Raw genomic sequence first — 18,932 nt, 5'->3', positions numbered from 1 at the left:
GAAGACTTGCTGCGAGTAAAGACAAGAACAAGAGGGAGACCGGGGTTCACAGCTCTGTCAAACAACAGTATGCAGCCAGCATTTAAATTTCGCTAGATGTGAAGCTTGAGGTCAGTGTTGTACACTGAAATAAAGCCACTGAAGGAGTTAATACATGAATAAATCATAAAACTGCAACTCCAGTGTCAGACTAGCTTGTGAGACTTGTGTGTGTGTATTTAAATGGAAGACGAAAATGGCAGATTGTGAACAAAAGTGTTAAAGAAGTTGAAATTGGCCGTTTGTTGCTGAAGAGAGAGGAACACGAAACACTTTTAAAAAGAGTAACTCTGATTTGAAAGAAGCTAGCCCCGTGACAGACTGGTGACCTGTCCACTGTGCACCCCACCTCTCGTCATGTGGTAGCTGGGATAGGCTCCGTCGCCCCCTCAACCCTAAATTGGATAAGCAGAAGTAAATTGATGGATGGAAAAAGAAACTAAATGTATCTCATTGACTGTTTTCTTTTACCCGCCAGGCAAGATGCAGCTACAATGAAAGACTGTCCAGACCTTTGGATGTAAAATGTGAGAACTTAATAATTAAATTTTTATCCTGACATTTCTTCAGAGTCATTGAATTAATTCTTGATTGATGGACAAAAAGAGGTTACAGTGAACTTAACTTTGAACACCAATACCCATTCACTCAGTCCAGGTGACTGTACATTATAAGGTGGTAAACGGTACGGGATTAAAGATGATGGCAGAGTCTTTACTGTCAAATGTACTAAAAGTTACATTAAACAAATTTAACCTCCTAGGACCTGGCGTCCAAATATATATATGGATATATATATTCCATGTTGTTTTTACATTCATCGGGTGCAAAGAGAAATTAAAAATGCATGCCATGGAAGAGTTCGTGTCTTAGGAGGTTAAAAACAATTTTGATTCTGTTAAGTCTAATTGTTGAATGTTGCCATTGTGTTTCTTAAATTTGTACAGTCTTGGTTCAAGCAGTAGGATCAAAGCCATTCCTTTGATCCTGACCACCTCTCCAACCACTCTGTGCTGGGGGAGGTTTTATTGTAGATACATCCTATCTGGAAGATCTGCTTCTTTTGATGTAGGCTTCCTGCGTTTACGACCCTTTGGTCAGCAGGAGGTCTGACACACACACACACACACACACACACACTCTTACAGAAGTTCACACATATACATAAAATGCTTTGTCTTAGAACCAAGGGGGCGTGGCTTTGTTCTGACGTGTTTTGTGTGAACTGTCTCTCAATAAAAGGTAGCAGGAGGAAGTCAGATCTGGGGGTCATTTTCGTGGTGGACACAGACGAGGCCTCCCTTGCGCAAATAATCGATCGATCGACTGTCTTGTTTTCTTCATGATGAATAAGTCTCTAGAATTAGCGGGGCTTGTGGAAACACAGACCCAACAGATTCTGTACATCAAATGATATTTATAAATCTCTTTTTTTTTTTTTGACATTTTTATTATTACGTTGTGAGCAGTCCAATGGTACAGACGTAGAGGCGAAGCATCATACCTTCAAAGGGGGGGGGGATTTTTAATCTATTGCTTCCTGTGGGGACAGTTCGTTCCTTCTAGTGTCACACGATGCCTTTTCTATAATGTAACAGCTTCCTGAGTCTGGAGCAGAGTTTTTAAAGGTTGGCATTTTTCATTAGTTTTCATTTTTTTTTTGTTTCCAGTTTCCCAGAATGAGTTACAGTTTCACTTTAGTGTTTTAATTAGTTTCAGTCTTAGTTTGAGTTTAATTTATGTTAATGTGGTTGGTATTTGTCTTTGACAAGATTTAAGAATTTCAGAACAGGTATTTCCAAACCACTGAAATGAAATGCCCCCAAGGACATAAAGTTTGGTAGTCATTATTGTGACTGCAGAGTGTTGTTCAGTTACAAAGAGTCTGCTAATTTCAAGTTCGATTCAATTCAGTATACATTTTATATAGCACCAAATCACAAAAACAGTCGCCTCAAGACGCTTTATATTGTCAGGTAAAACCACAAAATAATATAGTGAAAACTCCAACAATCAGATGACCCCCCTATGAACAAGCATCTGGCGACAGTGGGAAGGAAAAACTCCCTTTTAACCGGAAGAAACCAGACTCAGGGAGGGACGGCCATCTGCTGTGGCCAGTTGGGGGTGTGGAGAGGACAACAGGACAAAGACATGCTGTGGAACAGAACCAGAGATTAATAATAAATAATGATTAAATGCAGAGTGGTGTATAAACACATAGGGAGTGAAAAAAGCAAGCGAAGAAGAAACACTCATCATGGGAAGTCCCCAGGAGCCCAGACTGATTGCAGCATAACTAAGGGAGGATTCAGGAGCAACGTGCTCTAATGGGATGATATGGTACAATGAGGTCTTTAAGATTTTGCCTAATTATCCAAGACTTTGTATGTGAGGAGAAGGATTTTAAATTGGAAGGCTGGATTGAACAGGGAGCCAATAAAGAGAAGCTAATATGGGACAAATAAGCTGTCTCTTTACCACATTAGTTCATGATGTTAGCACCCTAATCTTCAGTTATTAGCACAGTTATTATGCAGCTCTGAAGCCCATATGGAAAAGATATATATAAATCTTATAAAGTTTGTATCTGTCTTGGGTGAAACTTGTATGAAAAGCATACAAGAGTGAAAACAGATATAAGATCCCTTGAAAAATTATATAATGAAACTTGTATGTTTTGGATACTTACTAAAACAATATATGAAAGTAATGAGGAAGTGGCCACTTTCATGAGTAAATCATATAAGTTTTTACTATTTCTTTTCCATATATCGAGTATAGAACATCTGGACCAACAGAAAAGTTATTTTCATCAAAAAACAAACATGCTGATCTCCTTTGTCTTCTATTCAATCTGTTGTTTTTCACCAGTTTATACGATCAATACCATTAAACAATTTGTCACAGTGCCTGTGTTGTGGTCCAGTGAACTGTTCCAATAAAATCTAACCAACGGCAGTCACAGATGTCAGACAAACTAGCTCGAGAGTAAATATTCATTTTTCTGTTGCAGTGACTTTTAGTTCTTTAGAAAACATGTCAGGTTTGCTCTTTAAGCACAGCATGACTAAGAGTTGACCACGAGCAAGCCACACCTGCACGTTACAATATGTGTGATTGCCACAGTGTGCGCGCGTGTGTGAAAAAGCCACGTGAACTGACTGTGTGAGCAATGTGGGTAGAAAGTACGTCACATTTGTGTTTTAAAGCACCCGAGGGAGACTGAGGGTGCGTGGCTGGTGAAAAGAGAAAAACAGAGTCGAAATGCATGTTAACATGCCCCAAGAGCACCCTGGGGATTCATTGTGAGTGTGTCTGTGTGCGCGTGTGTGTCACAACATTTACGGTTATGACAGTTGGGCTCAGGTGTGGCAGCAGGAGCAGAGACCAGTGCAGCAGGTCTCTGGGTTTATGTTTAAACAGCCTGCAGAGACAAGTTCAGCTCACCAACAGCGGTTGTGTGGTCACAGTTGGAGAGACATAACTCATATACATACACATTTGTGGTAAATCAAACTAATGTCCCTAATTTTCAGCTACATATATCAAGAATAACTGAAAATGTGACAAATGTGAATCTAAAAACATCTCTACTCTCAGGTAACTGAATACCTGCCGATGGCAGGAGAAATACGCTGCGACTGAACAAATGAACTCTTCTATTTATTTAGTTTTTAAAAATCGGTCAACTTTAGCAGGCAATTTAATCAAACATCTGCCACGCAGGTTGTGGTTGTGCAAGAACATTTTAGGGGTTCATATGAAGATTATCCCCTTACATCATTTCAGTTTAATCTGCAAAAAATCTCATTTTTAATATTGTTAAAAGCAGCCAGCTTTGCTCAGCCTTACAGACCTTCAGACAACAACTTCTCCTGCATCTAAATAAAACAAAAAGAGCCGACTTTTGAAATACGTTGATATTATCGAGGCAGCAGATCAGTTCTGTGGAAGGTGGGTGAGTTACTATACCTCGTAAAAGTGGAAGACTTTGTGTAACTGAATCTAAAGCAGAGAAAGGTTAAGGTTCATGTTTTGGTGGGTTTGTATCAGGTTATATAAAGTATTCGGGGGGGGATAATGATTGTGTAACCACTGTTTAATCAAGTGTGAAGGCTCAAAGCATCTCAGTCCCATCTCTAATTACATAGCCAAATATAATTCTAGAGACTACGCTTAGTTAATTGTCCTCTAAGAGGCCACTCTCATTAAAGTGTCCAGAAAAAGTGTTGACGTGTAAACAGACTTGGGAGAAGAGTGCTCGGTCCCTCATTAAGTGCAACACTGAGTAACGTATGCCTAATCCTAACCCTTTCTGTTTGTTTTTTTTAAATAACATCACTGTTTGTTTCCAAAAGTTGATTCTGTTCATCTGGACGTAGCGTTTTGTGGGAGAAACGTTTTGTCACTCATCCTTCTTCAGTCTCAGCTGACTGCAGGTTTCCCCCAATCTTATAAACAGTACATTTGCATAATGACTGAAACCAGCCCACTGAGGAACAATGGGCTGGGAGGTCAGTTTCTTAATCTTAATTATGCAAATTCTCATGACCATTGATCAGCAACCACTGACTAAAACCCACTGATCAATGGCCATGAGTACCATTCACAGAGAGTTGGGGATTGGCTGCAATCACAGCATTGTAAGATGGCGAAAGATGTACCCTTAGGCCCCCTCCTCGATTCAGAGATGGTCTTTCCCTTTTCACATAAATGGCCTCCTTGACTCTTCGCTCAAACCAGCGTTCCTCCCTGTCCAGGATGTGCACATCCTCATCCTTGAAAGAGTGTCCACTGGCCTGTAGGTGTAAATAGACTGCAGAGTCCTGGCCTGACGAGGTAGCTCTTCTGGGTTGTGCCATCCGCTTCACCAGAGGTTGTTTGGTTTCCTCGATGTATAAATCCTGGCAATCCTCCTGGCACTTAACAGCGTACACTGTGTTACTCTGTTTGTGTTGGGGGACCCGATCCTTGGGGTGGACCAATTTTTGGCGCAGCGTGTTTTGGGGTTTAAAAGCCACAGAGACCCGTTTTTTTTTTAAAAAAAAAAGCGTCTCAACTGCTCCGATACTCCTGACACATACGGGATCACTACAGGTTTTCGCTTAGGCAGCGTTCACTGTTTGTTGGATATCACGAAAAGTTTGCCATAATCCTGGATGATCCTGCTTTTTGGCATCTTAGAAACACAGCTGTGGCCAAGCAAGAGCTAGAGAAGCTTATTCATGCCTTTATTTCATGCATTGCTCTTTTTCTTTTAGACTGTTTAGTTTAGTTCAGAATGCTGCGACTCAAATTTTAACAAAAACAGGAAGACAGAGGATATCAGCTCCCTGTACTGGCCTCCAGTAAAATACGGAATTCAAAGTATTGCTCACTGTTTATATTAGTAATTAAATGGCTTGGGTCCTACGTAAGACTTGTTTAATGAAGCTAAACAGGGTCATTTATCTGCACATAACTGGAACCAAGTACCCACTGAGGTCAGATCATCTCCAACCTCAGCCATTTTTTTTTTTTAAAAAGAGGCTAAAATAAGGATTATTCACTGCTGCTTTGAATGAATCAGGTAGCTGTATCATGATTGTTAATATTATTTCTGTCTATTATTTTTTAGTTTGGAGTTGATCCTGTAAAGTACATTAAGGGATTGTAGTGTTTGAAAGGTGCTACTTAAGTAAACTTGCCTTGCCTAAACAAGTCGTTGAGTCTTTCAGCAGCGTATTTCACTTCATTGTCCTCAAAGTAATGATTATAAAAGGCTATCTGTGTATTGTTGTATTGAAGGACATGTTCAGACTGAAAGTCCTGCACACCAACCGTCTCCTTTTTCCCCTTTTAATTTCTCTCTTTAGTAAGGCACACTCATCATATCCTCTCCCATAATAAGGGCACTGATGCAAATACCTTTTGCATCTTGATTTGATTTAATTCAAAGTGATTTAACTGCAGCTCCACCCAGTTATCCAACCATCCATTGAACTGAGGCCCCGAGCTGGTGAAACTCCCAGTAGGCCAAATGTTATCAGTGCAACTTGATCTCCAGCCCTTTGTAATGAGAGGGATTGTTTGTGGGGAGACTTTAATAACTCCCGCAGCCTATTTATATCTTGTAAGTCACACACTGCGTATGACGCACTATAAAAGCACACAGGCACACCCACGACATGTGCCACAAACTTTGATAAAGACCGTCTCGTAACTGTCTGCCAACAGTCACATTAAAGCAAAGAAAAAAAATACTTTAAGTACGTTTTCATACAGTGGGTTATCTATTAACTCTAGATGTGACAGCAAACAAGTTTGCACACTGAGATAATGCAGCGAACCAACAACAGTCTGGTGATATGTTCACAGACCGAGAGTGTGTATGACACCAACAGGATGGTGTTATAACGTAGCAAGAATTATTTTAGTAAATTACCCATGTCTACATATGTTTAGTCTACTTGGCTTTAAGCTGATTAAGAGCAACAAGATGTCTTGAAACTAAAAGCTTTCCTTCTAATTATCCCTAGCGGAGGACAGCTCTTTAGAGCCAACAAGCCACACGGGTAAACATGGGGGAAGAAAGCTGGAGGAGCAGCTGGTACACAGCAAGGAGAAGGAGGAGGGATGAGACAGCAGGAGGAGTAAATGATAACGCAAGACCAACATGGCGCTTGCTTTACTTTCGCAAATGTTGCTGATCCAGTACCATTTGTGATGAACGTTTGTTCATGCGGCGGTTTCCTTAGAAATGTGGAGCACACCATTAACACAGCACTGCAAATACTACACTCACAGGACGAGGTACTATGTCTGAAAACCTACGTAGCTCTTAAATAAATACGTTTTAAGGAAGTCTGACAAGCAAAATTGTCTAGTTGGTCCCGTTTAAGAGAGTTAAACCATCATAACCAGCTCTCTCAGTAGCAACTGACTCCAAGATTAGCATCAGAATATTCAGCCAATGAGGGGAATTGTTTGACAGACATCTGTATACATTTTTATACAGATATTTGGTGTAGTATAAACACAACTGTCAGAAAGATTACTTAAAAAAAAATCAGTTTTCCGTATAATGTCATTAAGAGTCAAACACAAAGCAAAAACAAAACGAGTCACTTGTAGCGATGAGCGTGCTTCACGGTGCATAACAGATTTGAGTTTAAGCTGACTGTTCAGCTGACTGTGCCACAAATTTACTATCTTTGTTTGCTTTCAGGGTTCTCTTAGAGATGTTTTTGTGCTAAGGGGGCTTTTCAGTGAGAACACTCCAAAAGCTCTCTGTACACTCGCTTCTTAGCCTAAAAGATTACCTATCAGTTAACCACTGGCTGGTGAACACATACAGACAGATGCTGTATTCCTCAGGAGTCAGAGAAGAAAAGCAGAGCTAAAAGAGTGAATACTGGATTTACACTTGCCCCTAAATGGGTTTAGTTATGTTTCTAAAATGAATGTAGAGCTGAATACACAGTATTGTGCAAAAGTCTTGAGTCACCCTTTATTTCTTTATATTTTTCATCCAAGGAGCTGGACATTCTTGGAATTTTTAACTGGTCTTGAGCAACAATTCTCCAGGTTTTCTGAAAATCTTTTCTTTGGACATCGGCTGCTTTTTCACAGATTTCCAGTCCAGCCCTTTTATTCCTCAGAGGAATGTGTTTTGGTTTCTTATTCCAGCTAATGCTGACCTATGAATCATTCAAGAATAAAAAGGCACCCAATTCAAGGGATTAACCAGTGTTATGTGTACACATAACAGACAGCTTTGCAAAAACACATGTTTAAGCAGTATTTTTAAGCACCTACTAGCATCCAGTCACAAAAACACATAGTTCCCCAAAATTAATAAAATGACAGGCATAAAACAGTATTTTTGTGTCAACAAGGTGATTTCTAAAGCGCCGTCAACTAAAACCACAGAAGCACAAAAAACTGTAAACTAGGTCCAAATAAATGTTTATAGATTAACAGGATCTGAAAGTCATGTCCTTGAGAAACAGCAACGACCTGACACAGGACCAGAGATCTGATCCTTCAGCTGACCATCCTTCCACCTAAATAGTGAAAGGGTGGCTGTCAAAATGCCTTTCTTGAGGAAGAGAGAAAGAAAACTGAGGGATGCCAAATTACACAAGAACTTCAGTCTTAATGAGAGCCATCTGTAGAACACAGAGGAGGTTAAGACTGCATTTCAGCCAGTGGTGCTGGAGATCTTATCAAAGTCTCGTTAAAACCACACAATTTGCACACAAAAATCACCCCCTTTAACATACTTAAATGTCCCCACACACCCTTTCTTTTGTCCTAAACCACACGTTTATGTCAAATCACGGCAGATCTGCAGTGTTGGAGACACAAAGCAAACAAGTACGCACAGACAATACAAAATTGTTTCTGGTAACAGTATTTCCACTTTAGTGCTATATAGCATTTCTGTATTTGCTGGTGTTTTCTTCTCTTTTTGGCAACGTCTCTAAAAGCTGTACATCCTTCTATGCAAAATCTGTGATGGTATTTTCTTACTTTGCTTGCTTTTTTGTCCATTTTATAGTATTTTCTTGACCCGCGGTGTACTGAACTCTCAGCACCACTTTCCAAATGTGTCCAGTCGACCAGATTTCAACCTGGCAGTGAGGCTGGCTTAAACAGAAAAAAATGATCAGCATATAAGAGCAATTTTGTGACTACTTGCTCAATAAACCCACATTTGTGCCAGAAACTCTGTTTAAAAAAGGTCAGATAAAATAATAACTGAAGAAGCCATCTTTTTGTTTAATAGGAAGCAAATCCCCCGGCTGCCCCATGAGGCTCACTCATACAGCACACAGCGAAGCATGCCCAGCTTATTCCATTAACTGATGGTGTATTGCTTTGTTCATGGACTGTTTACCAGCTGCCCCCCCACTGTGAGGAAAATCACCAGGATTAAATTTCATATTGTGTACAGGAGGATGAGAGCATCGCTCGCTTAAGGACGGCAGCATGAGAGACAATCAGGGTTTGTGCAGGCCTGCACTTTGTTCATCAACATTCATGCCTAATGCTTACTATACAACACATAAAACACTCCATTTCCTGATTATTTCTCCTCAGAACCAATCAAAACTCTAAAACTGCATCAGCTTAAATCTCCAAATATCTTATCCTATTAGAGGAAGAGCGCATTTCCCTGAAACACTCTCCCTCCGGCAACACCAGAGATTACAGCATAATGCTCTCTGTTGATTTATTTTTCCTAAAAACAAAGGTCTCTGACCTTTAGACGCAAGCTCAGCGTTGGGTTTTAAATGCACCACAGTTTAAGGCAGACTAAATTATTTGGTTTATTTGCTATTCGAGTTCTTTCAGAAGGATTGTAACCTACACTTTAAAGCACAAATCCTTAGGATAACATCACAGCAGCCATGCATTCAGTTGTCCGTCCCAATTCCCTGATTGTTTCAGCAAAGACTGAGTTTGTTCTAAATATATAAAGTGTCCTCTGGTAGGTTCAGAGACAGTTAACGTAACTGAGTGGCTGTTTAAACTGCACGGCAGGACTGACCGATGAGGCTGGGATCGATGTATGTGTCCCGAGGGGCCCTGGGCACTGCCATAATGAGGAAGGGGTCAGGGGTCGAGGTATGTCGAGTGCAAGGTTGCTGGTTTTGACAAGCCAGGCCGGGACCCAAATGAGCACGAAAGTGAGGAACTACTGCCATCGTATAATGAAACTTCAAAGACTTGACATTAAAAAAAGAGGTGGTATCCAACTTTAACGGATGCAGATGTGAGGGCAGAACTTCGGCATCTGTGGCCTGGCCTCATGCGACGAAAAACAGCCACAGGCAGTGAAATGTCTGTTTCATTTATGTTTTAATTGAGTGACCCGCCCTGAGCCACTCACTCCTGATCACTCCGGCCCTCCCAGTTCTCACCCAGAAAGCTGGCGGAGGTTAACTGGCCAGGGGTGATAGGTGATGTCACAACAGTGTGTGAGCTCAGCCTCGCTGGCCTGTGTGCGAGCGTCTGGGGAGAAGGAGGGGTCCATGCGAAGCTGGAATGCAGGGGTACATCGCTATGAGGTCATGGGAATTATGGGATGTTTGCACAGAGGGAAGGCAAGATGTGAAACAAAGATAAAGAAACAGGGAGGGGAAAAAAATCCACGGACAGGAACGCCAGTTTACAATAGCTGCTGCGGCTCATCACATCTACCAAGCACACAGGCAGGCTCTCAGTTTAAGAAAAACAAACACCTCCACCCCTCCACCCAAAAAACTATTAACAGTATCGGACTTTAATACCTTGCCTGAGGGTGGGCAGCTGGGCTGGTTGGTTAGTGAGGGTGTGGTCACTAACACGCTCCAACAAGGATGAGGAAAATAAACTCATAGTGAACTGAATGTGATCTGGGCTGCTACTGTCAGACAATGCAACCTATTGTACCGCTGCGGCCGTAGAGCCTCATCATCAGCACATCGCCCCGTGGCCCCTCCTCTTCCCTCCACTGTTGTGCCCTTGCAAAACTTTGCCCCCATCTGAAATGCTCCTATCAGGGCACCAACGATCCAAGCAATGAGCCAGTGCTATTAAAGCTCTTATTTTGTTTTCCCATCAGTACCAAACATGTAACTTACTGTAAGAAAACACCCCATTTTTAGACGCTGTTAAAAGACTGATTTGCCTGCTAATGAGACGTTTATTGGCTCTTATGTGGTTCCTTTACACTCATTTCAACAGATCAACAAATTTGAGAAGTGAGAGGGGCAAAATAATTTAATGCATGACAAAACTGAGAAGATCTTTGGCAGGCTGCTATAATAGGGAGAGCAGAAACAGAGCAACTGTAATAGTTGACAACAATCACACCCCATCTTATCTTAGAGACCCAATAACACAATCTCACACCAATAGAGCATTTTACTCTCCATTGGTGTGATATTGTGAGCTTACCTGTGGTTCCTAGAATATTTAGTAGAATGGGAGACAGACCCTTCAGATCTCAGGCCCCTCTTCTGTGGAACCAGCTCCCAGCTTGGATTCGGGAGACGGACATTATCTCTACTTTTCAGATTAACCTTAAAACTTTTCTTCCTGGTAAAGCACATGGTTAGTGCTGAATCAGGTGATCCTAAATCCTCCCTTAGTTTTGCTGCATTGACAGGTACGAACGGTCTAATGTTAAAATGCCCAACTCTACAGGATCAAAAAGCAGGTTTAGAACCTGGGACAAAACAGCTGTTTTTTAACTCTATGTGTAGCTTCTACCCTTAATGACATCTCTACTGTTCCTGAAATTATCCACCTGGATACTGGAGTTAGGGGCGTCACCACATTTTTGACAGATGTTCCAACTCAAACCACCACATGACACTAAGAAGTCAGTGCCTCAGTTCTGATGACAGTTTTTATTAGTCTGGCTCTCCAAAACCAATGTCTCACACCATGGTGGCTACATCCATGTTTTATACTGCCTATGATTGAAACATGGATTATGTGTGGTAGAGGAATAGCGTTGGTGGGCTTTTAAAACCTCATTTTAATCATCGTCAAACTGGTTTGAATTGCTAACGCTTCTGATGACACTCATTTGACCTTTGACTTCTCAGTAGAAACAACTAGTGTTAATGGTTTTGTAGATGCTATAAAATTCCACGAAGGTCAGATGAGATTAGGCAGACATGCAGTAGAGCTGGTAGGAGGTTCTGATCATGTGTTACAAGCCTAAAAACAGAAACATTCATGCGAGTGAATACATCACATGATAGGGAGTACATGACCCCATTAGTCCACATTGTTTTATTAAACTGAGAGGCCTGCTATGAAAATGAATGTGGATATTAATTTCCTCTCAGAGTCTCCGGTTTCTCAACAGTTCCTTGATGCGTTACTGTGGATTCTGTCTGCCTACATGGCCACGGGGCTGAGAAAAGTCTATTTTGTGTGCATAACTGTCTCCTTACGTCATTGTGAGGCTTATGGGAAGCTCTCCTATGCATTCCCTGGAGTGTCTGACTCTGTGTGTGTCTTTAAATATTAGACCTGAATGTGTGCTCATGTAAATTGTGTAAAAAAAAAAAAGAAAAAAAAAAGAAGTTTGTCATTAATGAACAAATACAGGATTTTCAAAATTTTCCACGCAACAGATCCATCCACATACAAGAAGTGACACATCTCCCCTCGACTCCACTATTGTCCGCCTTCTAACCTTCGCAGGGAAGTGTGACGCAGTTGGATTCAGGCTTCTATTGGGGCTGTTTCACATGGTTTTCCTGTGGGGGCAAACAAGCGGCACACCAGGGGAAGGTTGTAGAGCTTCACTGCCTGCCTCTGATGTACAAAAATGGGAACTTAAGAGGGGAACTCCAGGAACTTTACACATCAAGACGTGTTTGCAGGACTTGTGGAGGAGTTCTGCATATCTGAACAAATAAATCCTTAGAGAGGTGATAAGATAACTCAAGTTAAGTTACTTCAGTCTGTGTTGGTTAAAGATGAAGATTGAAAATGGAAACCCCATAAAATAAAAAAGAAACAGACTGATTTATGCATCAACTAGGAAGCCTGGAGACCTGCCATGTCCTGACTACACAAAGGTGTTTTACTACCTAGGACAAAAGCTACAAACTTTAAGGTAATGTATCTCAGTAGCCATTAGAAATAAGGCTCAAATATTACATGTGTCTGTTTGAAAAAACAAGTGAAGAAGTTTAAAAAATAATAAAGAAGAGGGTTAAGGGCAAAAATAAACATCAATGAAATCAAAAGAAGAAAATAAGACCTTTGCCATGACTTGATACAGTTCTTATGTCTACTGACTACTACATAGATTTAGTCATACGAACAGCTTCCCTTAATACACTGGAAGCAGGAAAAAAACTAGTATTTCTTTGTGTCATACAATTAGTGCTGAAGAAGTTGGACAAGTGCTGAAACCCTGCATCAGCACATATAAGGTAAATTTAGAGATGAATGCCCCGCAGACCGCTTCCAACTGATGCACCCGCTCCATGAAAACATGAGGAAGTTCCACCAGTACATCATCATCAGCTCCTGTGGACAAAAGGGGGTTTCCAATTCTGCTGAAGCGGTTGCCACTTAAAGTAGCCTCTCCCTTTTCAACTTTACTGGAAAAGATCAAAGACCCAAGTCCATGTCTAGATCTCCTTCTGTTTTCCTTCTTTTACTGACCATCCTTCTCCATAGACTCCAAATCTCCTGAGACCATGATAAAAACAAAACATGTACACAGCAGACCAGAGAAATATCAAACTGCTCTTAGTGCTGCTGTTTGCCTCCTGATTATTGGAGTCTTGCGATATTCTTAGAAAGAAAAACATAACCACATCTTTTGTGGGAGGCAGAAAAAACATCTGGCTTTAAGCTGTAGGCACTCTCATTAGGTGGTTGATTCAAATTTACAAATTCCAATCAATGGCACATCTCGCACATTGGTCAGCGGAGTAGGGGAACCAAAATTAGACCTATCTGTTTGGCATAGTACAGAAAAAATCTATGCCAAACAGACTGGGCAGATAGTTGTTTACCCGGTGAGGACGTCTGACACAGAGTGCGTGTATTGGCACTTTAACGTCAAGGACAACGAGACTAGAATTGGTTAAAGAGGCAGAAAGCTTTTAAAAGCAGTCACATAATACGGTGTAGTCAAGCAGCATAATTAACTGGGCTCATTTTCCTAAAGACACATGCTGGTGCTCATAGCTTCCTGACACAAATAAAAGGGGGAAATCTAATAAAGTCGCTGTCTTTGTAGCTAACAGTCATTCTTAGACTAGTCTCTTGATGAATTAGACTTGATATACCAACGCAAACATTTGAAAGTTCTTTTCCTAAATGTTTTGTATCCAAATCCCTTTTTTCCTTGGAAAATGCTTTATCCTTCAAACCAACCTTTACTCTGTTTTTTGTTTGTTTCCCTTCTGGCTTTGAGTAGTTTTAAAGGAGTACTATTGTTAGAAGCCTTAAAAGTGACATGATCGTAATACAAAGAAGCAATTCTCTTGTACTTACTGAACTTAAAGAATTTTTTTAGCTTTTCTTTTTGAAAGGAAATTGCAGAAACAGTTTTACATGCTGTAATAAAACACTGAAAGCAACACATTAATTAATTCATTTAATGGGATATGACATTACAATCACAAGACAAATCTCTTGACCATAGATCTGTGATAAAGATACGTGTAGCAACTTACACACTTTAGCAACTTTACTTACTGTTTAATTAAATCAATTTAGTATCCATACCCCTTTCCATCAATTTATCATGCTGCTTTTTTAAATTTCCCATCTCACAAACACAAGCTGCTCTGACTGAATGGTATCTTTACCCGACCAGACCTCTCGGACTGTGGCACCCAGCCGCTATCCAAGCCACATAGCATCAAATCCCTACGCCCATATAGTGAACCCCTCTGGCCTGGCTGTTTGATGGGACCACAGGAACTCTGTATTTGGCAGACTAACAGTCTCTTGTTTTATTCCTCTTTATAGGGGTTTCTGAATTGGAAAGTAGTCTTTGGGGATTTAATCAGAATAGCTACATGAATGTTTCTTAGATGATGTGTCTCAGGCTTCTCCTACTGTGGGCAGACTCAGTAAGGACACAATGGAGAGAGCATGTCTCTCAGCTCACTTGGAAATACTTTAGTATGTCAACAGGAAGGAGGCGAGGAGGTGGCTCTTGGCATCTATTAATTGGATGGTTGGTGGTTCCATGTCTGGCAAGATCCTAAGCTCAAGTTCCTCTTCCATTCATCCATCAGAGCGTGAATGTTACACAGAAAGCACTTAAGAATATAAAAAGTGCTTGTAAGAATGGGTGAATGACATTTGTTGTGTGAAGTGCTTTGAGTAATAAAACAGAAAAGAGCTATAGCTATATCCTATTGTAAAGTGTCCTTGGGTGACTTGAAAGGCGCTCATAAATAAAATGTATTATTATTATTATTATTATTATTATTATTATTATTATAGCAGAACCAGTCCATTTCCCATTTACCTCCTGTAAAATGTGGATAACCACCTTTGTGTGATTGCTTAGCCTGATGATCCATGTTAGTGTAAGTGAAGCTAGTTAAGAGAAAAAGCTGTCTTGGGTTTATTGAACTTCCCTCATAGTACAGGCCCCATGAGCAACAACCTAGCTACTGGAGGAAAACTACAAGCTTTGTCACCAGGTAACCCTCAAAATCCAGTGAGAGCACGAGTTCTCATGTGTGCCTGCATCCATGAATGCGTTTGCAGATCAACACACCTTATTTGGTTATAATGTACTGGAGGGAAGTGGCAACATGGGTGAAATGACAGAATGTGGGCAAACAACATTTGAGTTTAGTCAACACTTTATGGCAACAGGAACTCGTAGACTTGCACACTGGTTATAAATTTCATATTTCATTATTATTGCAAGGAGCCCGTCTGTTCTGGAGCTATCACCTCTATTATCTTCTTCATCTTCTGTATTTTCACTTGCATACGTTCCAAACCTCTAATTACAGAGTAAACCAATGCCAATTTTTCAGCCGTGAATAATTGGCATTAACGTTCCTAAATTACAAATAGGAATTCAAAGTAGTAGACAACCTGTACACCGACGTCATCTGCGTGACGACACGGACACACCCATTTCTCAGCTGCACGCAGCTCCAGGCTTGTACATCAGCTGACACACAGCTCTAAATGTCAACAGCTTCTCAAATCCAGTGTGTATGAATCTCATAAAACTTATCTGCCCCCTTCATGTTCTTCAGTTTCAGCCTAGATGACTTAAAGCAATTAACTCATTACCTAAACGCCACTTCAGGAAATCATGTTTCTCTTTAACTCAGCACACACCTATTCCCTGTAAATGCAAACTAAGCACTCCTTCCTGTTTTGCTAAAGCATTCACATTCAAGTGATGCCTGAAGGCAGCTGGAAATAGTGAGTGTTGTTTTACAGCAAACACCAGTATTGTGCCTGCATGCACCTGCCTTTCCTATATACACACACACACACACACACACACACAACACTATGAAAGCAACAAAGCTTTGGACAAAACAAGCTTCACCAGGTCACAGCAAACAGCCAAACAAAGCAAGGTGCAGGAGATCTCTGCACAAGCTCTTTGCAGGACCAGACAGTGGACCCATCATACATTATTAACAAGAAGCAAACTATCCATTTCCACTTATACTGACAGGTTGTTGGTTCTTACAGTGTGGTACGGGGGCCACTAATGGCCTCCAGCACCAAGCCACCACCAATAATCAATTAAGATAATAGCAATCACCAACTACTAATTTTTCACCAAACAATTGATTGGGAGACTCGAATGTCAGAATGAGCTCATGTTTCTGAGCTTTGGAAAACCCATCTTAGGCTCTAAGATCCTGTGGAAATTTGTGCCAAATTTTAACAAAACATGGGTCAGTTAAATCCACTATTCTCGTTACATTTGTAGGGGGAAACTTTCTATAAAAAAACAATACTGCTTAACTTAAAAAGTTAAAACAGCTATTTTGGCTTCACACAACTTGTGTCAACAGAAATGTCTGGATTTCAAAGGATGAGTATCTGTGAGCCAGTTTTGGCTTTATTCAGACCACGTTTGCAGGCTTCAGGACATCCAACTTGATAAAACTTACTTGAATGGAGTCGTTCGCCATGGCTGTCCCTGTTGCTGCCTTCAGTCCGTGCAGATTCACGGACAACTTGTGCACATGTGGGGATTCGGCCCACAGATGAACGCGATGTCTCCTTTCTTAAGACAATAAAATAAGAAAAGATACTCGTATAGGCCTGCGAGTCTTATCTCAACTTCAGGCAAATGTGTAATAACACAAAGGCAAACAGTCAAGGGGTAATCCGCATTGTAGGTCCGCCTGTGGCCGCGCCTGAACCGATCCACCCTGTGTTGTTTAACCAGCGTTAGCCCCCACTCCACTCCACGAACAATCAAAACGGCTCCACCGTGTGTGCGCGTTTTAACAAGAGACACAAGTCATTCAGATAACTGCAAACTACTGAGCTCCGCAGTCATTCATCACCATCCTCTTCTGTGAGTATCTGCCATTCAACAGCTAAAAATCCAGCAGCACGTCCCTGCTGAACGGTCACATCCACAGCCGACATGAAACCAGAGGAGATCCCCCGTCTTCCCTCTCCCCAGCTCCCGGTTACATCCGTGAACACGCCTCACAGCCTCCTCTCTCTTATCACATGCCTTACAAGAAGAAAAAACCCGCCTGTCAGTCCTTCACACAGCCGCAAACCCAGGACAGCGGGAAGCTAACCTGGGCGTTACACATCCCACTCTGGGCTCAAGTCAAAAAACACCACAAAAGAGCTCCTTCTTTGTTTTGCCGCTCGAGATGGACAGCCTCACCCGCCGTGAGACATCCAGGCAGCGGTTAACTGACGGCAAAGCGGCAGCACGCAACACTTGTACGCGAGACCCCGGCCGCGCGCTCCCGACGCCCTTCCAAATCGACCGGGCTGCTCATTGGTCCAGAGCGGGGCAGCGGGGGCGCGCAGGATAGGTCATGTGACATGCTGCAGCGCTGCTTGTTACCTTGTAATGAACCAACTGTTGAATTTGTAAAGCACGCAGAGCCTTTACCTGCCTCATGGTGATTCTATTCAGTAAATACACACAAATACATAAACAAAATAGATCTACATCAGTATGTACAACAGCCTGTCTCACCGAAAAATGAAGAATAACAACCGCAGTACAACTTCAGCCTGAAGGTACCTGATTATTATATATTGTTTTATAAATAATATTAAATGGAAACTAACACTCCTGTCGGCTAAAGACAGGAAACTGAGGCTAAAAGTTGCACAGTCTCACCCTAAATTATCTGGGCATCAGAAAATTTGGATGAAATTTGCTGGTCTGACGAGTCTTATTTTCTGCTCCAACACCCAAACGGTCAGCGTAAAACAACATGAAACCGTGGATCCATCCTGCCCCTTATCAACAGCTCAGCCTGGTAGTGGTGGTGTAATTTTGTGGTGGATATTTTCTTGGCACACTTTGGGCCCCTTTGTACCGAAAGAGCATCATTTAAACACCCCAGCTTACTCCAGTATTGCTGCTGACCACTTCCAGCCCTTTATGACCAAAACTACAGGTCTCAAGTGTCTGAAGACAAGTAATTTGCCATTGGAACAACACATAATACAGATTATAACACACCATTAGCCATCCCACTTTCACGTTTACATCAATAAAGAAAAACCTTGCCTTTGAAAAGCCATAAAAAAACCCAGATTTACAGCTATGGAGGCCCACCTGTTTAACAGGCTGATACTCTCTCATTGAGCAGAAATGTTAATAATAATGTAATACAAACCCTGCGTGTGGGAGAGAGAAGCTCATGACAGGGTCAGTTGATGTTAGGGTGGTGTGAGTGGGTGTCTGTGTTAGATTTAACAAAGATAAACTGATGCACATTTGCATATCTCATTTGCATCATGAAAATCTTTCAGCGGGGGCAGAGGACAAGAGCAGGGACAGAGGACTCACATACCATATCCTAAATATATGTTAAATGTGTAGGCTCATAACGATAAACTTAATACAGCTGAGTCACCTACGGTCATCAAAGAGCTGACTCGAGCAGTGAAAGGCAGCAATAACTCATGATAAGGCAAACAGATGTCTGTAATAAACTGTTAAAATTTCCACACAGATGTTTTAGTCCAGTTGTTCTGAGGGGTGGAGTTATTTAGGTTATGAAAAACTTTTCTTATCTCGGTGATATCTGCTAACAGAGCACGGCATGATGGTTAATCTCTCTCTGTATGGAGGGACTGAAAACAAAATTAGGTGTATTTGCACAAGCTTTGAAATGCAAGCACTAGTTTTATATTGGTATTTGTCATATTGGCTGATATCTGCCTATAAA

At 41.3% G+C, this 18,932-nt stretch overlaps 1 protein-coding gene across 1 annotated transcript in view; it reads right to left on the bottom strand.

Annotated features, from left to right (window-relative positions):
- pkn1a (protein kinase N1a) overlaps positions 1–17,473 on the bottom strand; it is a 63,822-nt gene extending 46,349 nt beyond the window's left edge. The window contains exon 1 of the mRNA XM_085410237.1: positions 16,665–17,473. Coding sequence (XP_085266363.1) covers positions 16,665–16,685 — 21 coding nt within the window. The 5' untranslated portion in view covers positions 16,686–17,473. The remainder of the gene's footprint in view (positions 1–16,664) is intronic.
- Between the last annotated feature and the right edge of the window lie 1,459 nt (positions 17,474–18,932).

The sequence above is a fragment of the Rhamphochromis longiceps genome, linkage group LG6 (genome assembly GCF_057381845.1).
Source record: "Rhamphochromis longiceps isolate RC_006_pf linkage group LG6, R_longiceps_female_GT1.1, whole genome shotgun sequence".
Taxonomy (NCBI): Eukaryota; Metazoa; Chordata; class Actinopteri; order Cichliformes; family Cichlidae; genus Rhamphochromis; species Rhamphochromis longiceps.
The sequence above is the reverse complement of the archived record's forward strand: the minus strand, read 5'-3'. Positions and strand labels throughout refer to the sequence as shown.